Genomic DNA, 12,491 nt, shown 5'->3' on the forward strand with positions numbered 1-12,491 from the left:
GGCGGCAACAGCGGGGAGACACCGGCGGCGGCTCCTCGGAAGCGGCAGCCGCGCCAGCAGCGCCCGCCCGCCCCGCGCGTCCCCTCCCTCCCTCCCCCGCCGCGGAGACAGGGGGCAGCGCCGAGAGGAGAGCCGGGCTCAGCGTGTGTGTGCGCGGGAGGAGGAGGAGGGGGGACACACCGAGGACTGCGCCGGCCGAGGGCGCACGGAGCAGGGGAGCGGCGGCAGCACCGAGAGGCGGCGGCGGGTCCTTGTGCCCGGAGAGGAGGGCGCAGCCTGCACGGGGGTTTCTACCGAGTTTCCTCTTTTTTTTTTTTTTTTTTTTTTTTTTTTTTTTTTCCCTTCTGTTCCTGGGACTCAGCGGCGGGTCTGCGTTTGTCTCCGGATTTGAATCCTCCTCCTTCTCCTCCTTCCTCGGGGAAGCTCCCCTCCCCGCCCCCTCCCCTCCCCCACCGCCTCCCTGCCCGCCCGGATCCAGCCGGGCGCCCCGTGCCGCGGTCGCGTTGCTCGGCAGAGCTGCTGCGGGCGCTCGCCGTCTCTGCGCGGGCTTGGAATATGGTTGGGGAAATGGAAACCAAGGAGAAGCCGAAGCCGAGCCCCGATTACCTGATGCAGCTGATGAACGACAAGAAGCTGATGAGCAGCCTCCCCAACTTCTGCGGGATCTTCAACCACCTCGAGAGGCTGCTGGACGAAGGTAAAAGCAAAAGCGCTCGCCCGGCCGCCCCCTCCCCCGCCCCGCCGCCCTGCCCTGCCTTCCCCGGCCCGGGGCTCTCGCTCGGTCCCCCGGCCCGGCCCGGCCGGGCGGCGGGGCCGGCCCGGGGCCTGTTCCGCTCTCCCCGCTGCTCTCCGCACGCTCCCGGCCCCGGCTGGGGAGCCGAAAACAAAGGGGAAGTGCGGGCTCTCCCCGCCCTGGCCGCCGTCGCGCGGTGCCGGAGGACTCGGGGAGCGAGTGGGAGGGGAGAGGCAGCCCCGGACGCGCGGGTCCCCGATCCCCCCGGAGGGTTTTCCCCCTTATTTTTCTTTTTTCTTTTTCTTTCCTTTTTTTTTTTTTTTTTTTCTTTTTACCCTTTATCGCACTATCCCCTTAAACCGGGGGAAGGGTAACTACGGCACGGAGGGGAGGGAGCGAGGAGAGGAGCTCAGGAATGCGCTCTGGGGGAAGGCAGGGAGGAGGGGAAAGGCTGGCTGGCGGCTGGCGCTCCCCTCCCTCCATCCCTCCCTCCCGCGGCGGCGGGGGACACTGGGGTCCTGCCGGCGCCCTCGGAGCGCTCCGCCGCCCGGCCCCAGGGCCCCCGCCGGGGGGGGCGGCGGGTGTTTGGTTTCGAGATTGGGCTGTTCTGGAAGCTGCTTGGGCTTGAATGACTAAGGCGGAGGGGGGCTGAGCTCTTTCTTCGGCTCCAGATCTACCCCACCCCGGACTGGCCACAAACTAATTACGATTTTCCTATATCGCAAGGGAAGCGAGCAAATTCTTCTCTCAGCTGTCCTTACCTTTTAAAGAAACTTCACTTGAAAGACTCCTACGTGTGACTTTACTGAAGGGGGAGAAACAAAAAGGATTACGAAATTGCCCGGTCTGCTCCTGCCAAACGTCCACCCCAGCCCCGCACCCGCTCCTGGCACGGCGCGAGCCCCCCCTATAGCCCCAGTTTTTCCCCTAATAACTTTGTTTAAGGTTAAGATTTCACAAATAATAACGCTTTAGAAATTAAAAACAAATGTACGACCCGGGGACTTCCTGTGTCCCATAGTTTTCCCACTACAGTAACAGACCCACTGTGTATCAAAAATTAGGTGAAACACTTGTTCTTAGGATTTTAAATTCGCCTTGTACTCGGGTTCACGGGTTTGTTTTTCTTGTAATAGGCGTTTCCTTTCCTATGGCTTTCAACCTAGGCTTTCTGGAAAGTTAGACTTGTTTGCTTAATCTGTTTGGTAGCTTTATAGAATATGGTATATCCATAAATTATTTGTACAGTTTTAACTTGTTGGGGTTCTTAGTTTGAAGTTCTGATTTTCGAGATTTTTGAGCTAGGGTTCTTGTTTGCGGATGTATTCCTCCTCGCTAAAAGAAGTTTGGGAAGTTGTTGACCTCGGAAGATGAAAGAACTGGTTATATTTGGTAGAACAACTCCCCGCCCTCTGCCAAGACTGTAAAAATGAGATAGCGACTGTAGTACGACACAAAAATAGCATGTCGAGAAAATGCTACCTTCTGAAATAAGCTATAGAGGAATTTAAAACAACCCAAACGTACTGAAATATGGATTGTGGGAAGTATTATAATGGGAGAGTCTATTTTTATTTTCAAGACACTTGGAGGAGTTTGAATGTATATTGGAGCAAATGTGGACGTGAAAAGCAAAACTATGTAGAACTTGTGTTCTTGGTCACCAGAGCGAACAACCTCTTCAGAATAGTTAGAGTTACAATAAACATAGAGAAGAAACTTGACCGAGAAGACTCCTTTATAGCACAAATGAGCCTTCCAGAGGCTTGATAACGGGTTTTTAAATTCCTGAATCTCTTCAACTTTACGTATTTGGCCAGAGGAGGCCTGAAGCTGTTTTTTTATTTTCAGAGGGCAAAAGGAAGAAAAGCATTTCCCGATGCGAAAAGGACACTGAAGAAGGAATTCCCAGAATACTTCTATCTTGTCATATATTTTGAAATACTGAAAACTCTGGAAGTCTGTTTGCAAAGTACTGGAGTTCCAAAACGAGGGCTCTCGAGACTCTTGCTGACAAAGTTTAAGGACTGTGTCGGAGCTATTCTTCACTCTCTTCTTCAAAAGAAAAGCAAATGAAGTACAGTCTGTGTTCCTAAATGGTCTCTGGAAGAAGCCAGCTATCCCTTTAAGCTTTTCTGCTTTTCCTGTTTACGTTGGCAATTGGGTGGAAGTATTGTGGAGGCAGAAAACTTTTTGGAATGTTGAAAAAAAAGTTTCATGCAAATCTAGTAAATTGCTTCAAGACTTCAGAATTTGAACACTAAGGGGCGCCAGTTATTTTTTTTTCTGAGGCGTGAGTCCGCAGGCACCACTATTGACACGGGCAGTAAATTTATCAAATCTGGTAGAAGACGCCAAAGAATGACAAAATACTTGTGGATTTGTGCAGGTATCTCTATTTGCATGGACCTCCACGTACTGTATGCTTGCAGGCACTGTTACATAGGTGGAATTGGCAGTAGCAGTGATCAGTTCAGAGGCTGGAACAGCTGTTTCCCTGTAAAACACTTACCCTGGTTACCAGTGATGGGCTGTGTTAAATATCTTGAACTGTATGCTCCAGTGACACCCTCCAGCAGAGGGGCTTAGTGATAGCAAACTACAGGCTTGCTGGAAAAGTCTGCAGGATTTAACTTGCTTACTGAAAAGCGTATTATTTCATGGTTTCATCGGTTGTTTCCTGGCACCCTTGAGAGTACCAAGTATTTGGGGCAAGTGCGTGTATATATAGGTATATATAATCTAAAAATAAAGTTACAGGGTTCACATTCTTTGCCCCCTCCACCCTGTAATTTGATTTGCTTCTTCTAGTTTGTTGTTGTGTGCTTTAGATAGGTGGGGTTTTATTTTTAAGTTATAATACAACCATTTTCCTGAAGGTTTTGTTTATGCTTGAGAAGAATAATATTATGATCAACCATTGTCTTCTATTTTGTGTGCTGATCAAAATGAAGAAGTAAAGTCACAACCCTAAGAATTCAAACAAATAAAAGGTAGGATTGCTTTCCCTTCTGGAATGCTAGGATAGTTTTTTTAATTATTATTTATTTATTGTTACATGCCAGTATTTAAAAACAGAACTCAAATGGGCTTCTGTTGTGGTTACTTCTTGTAGTTGTATGCTGCCAGAGATGGAAAGAGACCTGTGGGTTTAGGTGAACAGTACATCTAATCTGGTTAGGCTACAGAATGTACATCTGCTTTTTGGGTGGCCATTTCTATGCTGTGTGTATGATCCAAAGCATGTTTTCCTTTCTGAAATCAATCCTGCTTTTTGATCTTGGAAAATTTTAGTGCTTAACTTAGTAAATAAGTCTCTGTCTTACAGCATTTTGTTCTTGAAGATTAGCTTAAATGTACAAAGTGCATTGAGGAGCCTTTTTTTTTTTAATAACTACTTTCATAAAATGTGAAAGTTACCGTTTTGTTTAGGTTACAGTTATTTTTCCATATGTGTGCTTTTAACTTGTGTGTAAATAAGGCTTCTGTGGATTAACAAGGATGTTTAAAGAGCACATCATAATAACTAGGAAGCTGAATTGTTTTTATCAGACTAGTGCAAACCTGTGGGAAGAGAGGGCTTTTCCTGAATGTGGAATAGGCTGTATTTCCTGTAATTGTTTGCACCATCAAATGTGACCTGATTTTTTTTTTTTTTAATTTTTTTTTTTCCTTAAGCTTTTGAGATACTAACTTTTATGATGTTAAGTTAGAATTTTTTTCTTTGACAACTTGTATATTTTAATAATCCCTTTCGTGGACAGTGAATGGAGTTGTACCTGTTTTCTTGCACTATTTTTAAAAAACTTGGGTATTTCAAACTCCTCAGTAGCATGCTGACAGATTGAAATTAATGAGGTACTTCACTTGTATTTTTTCAGCAGGCTGTGAACTAAAGTGCCTGAACTATTAACTGAGATCTGAGTAGCCTAATTTTTAAGTTTACGTTTTGTTCTCTATAACCTGTAAGTGCTTAAACTGTCGCACCTGATCGGAATGTACACAGATCAGTCCTGTGGTCTGAACTGTTTTCATAAAGAGATTGAAGCGGACTTTATCAAGGATTCATTTTTCCTCAGTAACCAGTGCCTCAAAAACTTACGTCTTCCCTTCTTAAAAGCGTGTCTAACTTTAAATGTAAAATAAACCCCGCATCTAGCTATTGGAAGTAAATCTAATTTTGTGTTAAACAGGCTGCCTCTTTCTGTCTACCAGGTATAACAAGCAGTGTAAAAACATCCAAGTAGGCGATATGAGGATAAATTTTTTGTGAATGTTTCTCTCTCTGTTTAGTTTTCTCACTGAGAAAAGTGCTTGTGGTCTTGGAGAGCTGTGTGCCCAAGAGTGCAGTTTTTGCGTCAGTCTGGTTGTAATAATGAAAACGTCTGTGTGAAGTAGGGCTGAAGTACTGTGTTCTGGTGTTGTAAATGAGTTCTCTCTGGGAAGTTATCTAGTTACTTTGGTACATGACCTTATTGTTTGTGATTATGTAAATGTAGCCTATGCTTAGCTAGGCTTTTGCTGACCTGTCAGATTTGATGGAGGGGCACTGGCCACATTAGCATGTCAGTTTTTTCAGTTGTATCAGATCTTGCAACAGACCCCCCATTAATTCATTAAAAAATGTGCTGCTTAATGCAATATCCAGAAATGAATATTCTTTGGGATAAAGGCCTTACGAAAGGCGCTTGCCCAGTGAGTCTCAGACTAATTTTTCAACTTGGTGTATTAATGTTAAAATTGTCAAAGCAGCATGCCAGAAGAGTATTGAGTACTGCTTGTGTGCTCTTTATCATTAGTACTCTTTGGAATTTGGTTCTTCAATTATTTCTTAAAACTTAGTGGTCTTAGGCGTTTTTCTGATTTATGAATGTGTTGTAATAACAAGGTGGCAATGCTTCTAGAACTTGTCTTCAGAAACCATGTAAGAGCTATTTTGAGGTGCGAGTGTTTGGTTATTTTTTGGCAGGGGGGAGGGAGCGGCTTTAATACCTCAGCACAGCCTCTTATAATGCCAAACCAAAAGCTCCATTGCACTTAAGAAACAGTGTGGCGGGTTTTTTGGCTTGTGGAAAAACGTTTAAAACGGCAGTAGTTCAGTTCTTTTTAAAAGACATTATTTTTGGAGCTGTATCTGCAGTATTTATAGGGTTGCAGTCACCTGGCATGTAACTTGAAAAAGGGTATTTTTTTTAACTGATACAAGTTTTAAGTTAGTAGAACAGTTATTTTAAGCTCATGCTTTGAAAGTGGTTTGTTCGCTGTTGCTTACCAATAGTTGATTGTTAAAATATCTGTTTTCTTTTTTTTTTTTTTTTTTTTTTAAACTAAGAGTAACCACGGTAGACATAGTTCAATACAGGAGCAGCTGGCTTGTTAAACTGGGTGAGGCCTGTTGGAAATACTCGTTTTTGTTTAGTGCAACTTGTTCATTAAGGATGAAATTGAGTTGTATCTGAAATTGAAGTCAGTCATCTGTAAAATAAGTGGTGTCATATAAAAATCCCTTGCTGTGGTTAGAAACAACTGACCAAGTGCAGATTAGATCGGGGAGTGGCACACAACACTTTTGTGACCCACAAGGCAAAGAACTGGCGGTATGTTGGTTAATAATATAGTAAAATGGGGGAAAAAAACCCCTCTAAACCAACCACCATGACCTGAGAAAAACTCTGTAGATTTTAAGAGAACACTTAGAATGTCCTGATGATGAAAGTGAAGTTTACATGAATCAACAGATAGAAGTGGATTAGTGCTGTGGGTGTGAAGAGAAGGCTAGACATGAAATGGATGGTTACTTTTGTGGGTTAGTAATGTTTTTGACTGGTTATCTGTTTCAGTCATTCTTAGATTAAAACTTTGATTCCTTTTAGTACACTATACAGTGCCAGGTCAGGAATGGGATGCTTACAATGATTTGAATTGTGTAGACTTTGTTAGAAGAGCAAGTATGTTTGAACTGTAATTACTCTCTGTAACCATAAAACGTTCTCCATTTTTGAGAATGCACACGGATGCAGGTATCCTATTAGTTATCATGCAAATTATTGTGTTTATTACAAATTAGATGTATTATTAGATGCTGATTTGGTATATTTCTGTGGCTCACAGGATGGACCTGTGTTAACATTAATTACCAGACCATCCTGACAGCTCAGGCTGATTGAAGTACAGCAGGAGTCTGCCATGGAAACTGATGGGTTTATATTGGACTGCTTATTTGGAGTGTTGGGGAGTGGGAGAGGGGGAGATGGGGGAAATGCCTTGCCAGGAAAGCTGTGAGCTAATGAAATGCCCTCATTCACTGACCCTTGTCTTTATTGAAACATAACTCAGAGCTTTTCATTCCGGCTGTGTGAATTTTACTGTACTGATTTTAGTCAGAATGCAAATCTCCTGTTGCTTTTGGCATTTCATTGAAGTTTAATAACCCAGTGCTAAGAAAACTAGTAGGAACAGTAAAACTGCTAGTGTTTTTAATTTCACCGTGCAGTTAGTTAGGTCAGTAAAAGTACCACACAAGCTATTGTCTGTGGCTTGCTAGCAGAAAGATCTGTGTCTGTAAGGGACATTGAAATTACTGTTGGAATCCTGAAACAGATAATAGGTATAATGTTTATAGTCTGAATTATATACCTTTGCTTTGCTGAGACAAACAGTGGGGTTGCTGAAAGTTAGGCAACATTACATTTTTACTTTTGACTTTAGACAATATCCTGTATAACCCTGTACACTTAAAGTAATGTCCAAGTTTGTGTTTCTTTTGGTTGTTTTTCTTGGAAACGTTTAATAGAAGTGGAGTTAGCTTTTTAATAGCAGAGCTTCAATTTTTTGAGACAATTTATGCATGAATGAACAAAACAGCTGTGACAGCATTAAAGAGAAATAATATCTGGCTTCATTCGCAGAGCCGTCCTCCACTGTGTTATTCTCGCTTCCATTAGAAAGTGTCTTTTGCAGACTGGCTGCGTGTCTGAGAACAAGAAGACAGCTCAAGTTGGAGTTGTGTTACAGAAACCTCTGTTGTCTGAGTTTGGCACTAGAAGTTGCAGCTTTTTTGATCTCTGCAGTTACGTTAGCAAAGTTAGTGGTTGGAATGAGTGTGGTAAAGCTAGCTGGGTTTTTTATTTATTTTATTCTTGTGGTTTGGAGTAGCGAGTAGAAATTGAAAATACGTTTTCAGTTATTTTCATTTGAGAATTTATTCTTTTTTTTTTCATACTTGGTGTCACATAGTAAATTTTGTTTTTCAGTTCAGTGCATAAAATCGTTCTCTTGAAGGGAAATGGCAGCTATTGATGTTTTGATGTTTTTGGTGGTGCATAGTTGAGTAGCACCCTGAAAGTCAATTTTTTTAATTGCTTTTAAAAATATTTTTGACTGTTTTGCAGCTGCACTTAAATAATTTTACTTTACTCCATTCTGTAGTTGGAGGGATTTTCTCTTTTTCCAGTGTAAGGGGTACCAGAGCAAGGTTTTGATACTTTGTACTATAATTGCAGTGCTCTGGGAAGTGCCCATGCAGAGAGGTCCTCAGATACCCTTTTTTAGGAGGGATAAACCATGAAGCGGTTTGCATGATAACTCATTGAAATTTGAGGATATGAATTGCTGGAATAGTTAACTCTTCCTGTGGTGTATAACCTTACAGATGTTGACATTTCTTTAAGACTTGATGTCACAAGTGAAATCATCGCGGCATGTCAAACAATTAAAATCTTGATACTTTGCTGGGAAGTTACTTCTAGGTAATCAGGGAGTAATGCATCAGAATGGCTGCTGATGTCAGAGCAGAGGCAGGGAAAGATAATACAGTATTTTATACTCTTATCTGGTGGATCAGTTTCTGGCTTAAAAGGTCAGCTGATATTCTGTACCAGTCAGGGGTTTTTTTGAGTTTGTTTTTGTGTGGTGCTGGCTTTCTTTTCAGATGGATCAGGGCTGTGATCTCACTCCCCGTGTGTGATCTCAGAGCAGCTGTGCTGGCACGGTGGCTGAGGTAGCTCGATACTGAAGATGTAGAGCAGTGCCTTGGGGAGGAAAGTGCATTTGCTTAAACATTTACTTAAAAGTCAGAAGCTCCTAATTGATGTCAACTGATTGTGCATCTGGTCCATTCAGAATTTTAAGGATGTGCTTATTTGCAGACTAGCTGACACTAGATGGAAGTCAGACTTTGCTGAATTCTTTCAACCCTTTAGCTGTTGAGATAATGAACCTACGTGGCTTTTTTCCTAATTCCGATTAAAGAACTGATTTAGAAATCTCTGTAGCCATTAGTTGGTCAAAATGTCCTTTCCTAGCTATGGTATATTTTTTTCATTGATGTGTGGGTGCCTGAAATTTAAAAAAATAAGCAATTGATTTGCTAGCACAGGTATTAATACAACCCTAATGTTGTGCTTCATAAGTTTAAATGGCAGCTGAACTAAAATATTCAGCTCATGTTGCATAATACTTCCATTTTATCAGACTTCGAAGCAGTAGGAAATCAGTTAATAGTCTTCTCAATGCAGCTTAATCTGATAACCTGCAAATAATTATATTAAAAGTTGGTGCACAATTTTCAGTTTCTAGAGGCAGGGCAGGCCAAATCTACTTCTCTTTGCTGTGAATATCTTAGGTTTCTTTGCAGGAACAGGGAGGAGGAGTCGAACAGAAGAAAAAAGTTCTCTGACCCGATGCTGTTCTCTTTTGAACTGTGTTGCTGATCATACTGCTTTTAGTTAGTTTTAGTTTGTCTCAATTCGAAGGAGCATGAGCTGCACCCCTCCGGCATAAAAAAACGTGGACAATTTCTCAGAAAGTTGTCACAGTCATCAATCCCCGCCCAAACTTACAAAATAACTTTGCCTAAATACTGCACGTACAATCTGCTGTCGGCCGTGTTCCCGTAACAGTTGGTTTGTGTGTTAAAGTTGAAGGTTGAAATGCTGTAATATGCCCAGCTGTCTTGTTTAAAGTGTGATGTTTTCGCTGTAAAGATCGGCTGTGCAGTGAGAACGTGGTCTGTGTTAGACATTGGTAGAGACAAGTTGTTGATAGTTCTTTAATTGCTTAAGTATCTTATCATCTATAAAGATAAGTATAGTCAGAGAGGCTCGTACACAGTCAGTTTACGAGGGAATTACTGCTGCTTTAAATCACTTGAGGCTTTTATGGAAATCTGATACTGCCTCTGAATCAACCTGAAGCAAGACTTGTTATGCGCGTTCTTTTGTTCCCACTTTTCACTTAGTTCTATCAACTTTGTGCTCAAATAGACTGGAACAAAATCTGAGCGCAGATGATGTGGTAGGGTTCACAAATGAATTCTAACGAAGATTCTGCCAGGAAGATCGATTATATGCGTATTAAAACATCTTCAGAGGAAGAACAATACTTTAGTATTTTAGGTATAAAATCCGTGACTGTAATTGTGTTTAGAAGGGAATTATATTTAGCTGTTCTAATAACATGTTTACAGATATTTGAGGCGTATTTTGAAATTTCTTGCCATGGTTTTGTGTTCATTCTCTGGATAAATTTTATTTTTCTGACAAGACTAGCGTAATCCTTTATGGGGAAAAAAAAAAACAAAACCCAAAACCAAAAAACACAAAAATAAACACCAGAAAAAACATTACTTAAAGATCAAATCCACCTTATAAGGGAGAAAAAAGATAAATTGCCTTCTTGAGAAAAGCTTATTACAGTTACGAACTTCAAAACTTTTTTAGTGACCTGTGGCATTTAAGATACATACTGACATTTTGAGTGGGAGGAGGGGGAAAGCTTCTCTATATCATCTTAATTATTGTGTTAATTGAGGTTAAATTGTATATAGATCAAAGTACTTCCAACTTCTGATAATTCGGGTGTAGCTTCCAGGGAAACAAGGGACTGTGTGGAAGCTTTGTCTATAGGTGACGAGGTACATAAACTTAGTGCCTATTGATTTAGTGACTGTATGTTATTCATAACTATTCATGAGGAATCACGTTGGTTCCAAATGGGAGGTTTAATGCACACTGGGGGCACTTGGTAGTGCTGAGTTTTAATACTGTCAAGTGTCTTCGGCAAGGTATTCTTGCGTCAGCCTCGGATTAACATAGGATGAATAACAGAGCAATTCATCAGCTAGGCAGCTCGGAAGAGTGTCAGCGAGAAAGCTGACGATGATGAATTGGGGAGAGATGGATGCTGCAGGAGATGGCTGCTCCAGCCAGCGCTGGGCTGTTGAGGGATGGCAGTGGGTGTTTAGGTGTGCGCTGAGTAATTACGTGAGGAGGGACCGCACGCTCGCACTCGGCTGAATAGGAAGGTAACGTGTCCCTTCTACGATCCAAAAGGGTTACTGAACTCAACAGCTAGAAATGACAGATGGACAGCTGGTTTTTCATTCATTGAAAAAGGTTTACATCGGTCTTTGGCACTGATAAACGTGAGTTAAGTTTTGAAGACGGACTTGTGGACTTCTCGTGATCTTTGCAACGTCAGCAACCTTATTTGGCTTCAAAAAATAGGATAAATTAACTTTGAGGCAAATTTAGTATGTTCGGAACTGAATTTCCCTTCGAGTTCTGTGTTAGCCTTTCTTAGATCTCACAGCTTTCAGTTACTTTGTTACTTCAGCTACTGATTACTTTCAGTTTTTAATTTTTTTCCCCTCCAGGATAAAGAAAATAGTTGAGATTCTGAGAGGGGATTTTCTTCTATCAGCCTAATAGCATAACTAAGTGGTTTTTGTCATGTGCACAGGTCTTTCTAATCCCGTTTAGTATGGTTTGTACCAGAATTGTTTTTGACTGCTTTTTGTTGTGTCAAATTGTTGAACTCTTCAAACATGGAGAACAGTTTAAAGTAATAATACTCGAGTTTTTTACTTTGCTGAGGCTCTTCATATGGATTTTTTTTCTGCCTCGTGACTGACTTAAAGTTACTAAACCTGTATGTACAGGCTTTCTGAACCCTGAGCACAATTCAGTTCTGGAATCTGTGTCAAACATTTCACTATGTTGTATAGCAGCCATAACTAGTATAGTATAATGGTATATTATAGCATAAATTACTGCACAGATTAAACTACATTTCTAGTACATTTTTTTGGAATGAGCATCTGGGCTGCTGAAAGTTTTCAGCAGTTGTTAATAACTAAAATATGTTAGTAAATAATCGGAAATATATTGTGATGTCTCCTTCAAACTTTTATTGCATGCTCTTTGTCTTAAATTTCAGAGAAAAGACAGGATACTAATAAAGCACTAACATTTAAGGAGCTTTTTTCTTAGTCTAGTCATGGGTGAGTAGTTTCTCATAGGATGTAATATAGTTGGAAAAAATGCTGCTATAAGCTTTTATCTTTTCCCACACCCCCCCGCCTTGGAAAGTTGGGACTTTTTTTTCCCTTCATGGAAAGTGAAAGAGTAAATATTGCTAGGAATGAAATCTGGATTATTTCCAGTCTGTTGAGCTAATTAATGAGACTTAATGCCGCAAATATGGGTGCAATATTGTGCACCTATCAATACTGGTATAGTGAAAAAATCAATAGAAAGGACACAGTACATTTTAAAAACACATTACTGTATAAGTAACTGCAAAAATTTTATTGTATGTTGGTTTGAAATTGCTAAATTGATTATTACATGAAAGGAACAGAAAAATTATAATATATTTTCTTGAGCTCTGAGGTGTCTTTTTGCTCAGAAACTGTTACTAATTTTAAAAATAACACAACGATTTACTTAGCTTTCAAATGTTATGAGATTATACATTG

At 41.1% G+C, this 12,491-nt stretch overlaps 1 protein-coding gene across 9 annotated transcripts in view; it reads left to right on the forward strand.

The window, feature by feature from the left end:
• Nucleotides 1-447: 447 nt before the first annotated feature.
• The window catches only part of QKI (QKI, KH domain containing RNA binding), a 149,364-nt gene continuing 137,320 nt past the window's right edge, over nucleotides 448-12,491 (forward strand). For 7 of the 9 annotated variants that reach the window (XM_040058510.2, XM_058419869.1, XM_040058505.2 and 4 more), the window contains exon 1: nucleotides 448-697. In XM_040058510.2, coding sequence (XP_039914444.1) covers nucleotides 556-697 — 142 coding nt within the window. In that variant the 5' untranslated portion in view covers nucleotides 448-555. Of the gene's footprint in view, nucleotides 698-2,644; nucleotides 3,123-12,491 lie in introns of those variants that run through there. The other 2 variants (XM_058419872.1, XM_058419871.1) reach the window with 2 other exon arrangements.

The sequence above is a fragment of the Hirundo rustica genome, chromosome 3, assembly GCF_015227805.2.
Source record: "Hirundo rustica isolate bHirRus1 chromosome 3, bHirRus1.pri.v3, whole genome shotgun sequence".
NCBI lineage: Eukaryota > Metazoa > Chordata > Aves > Passeriformes > Hirundinidae > Hirundo > Hirundo rustica.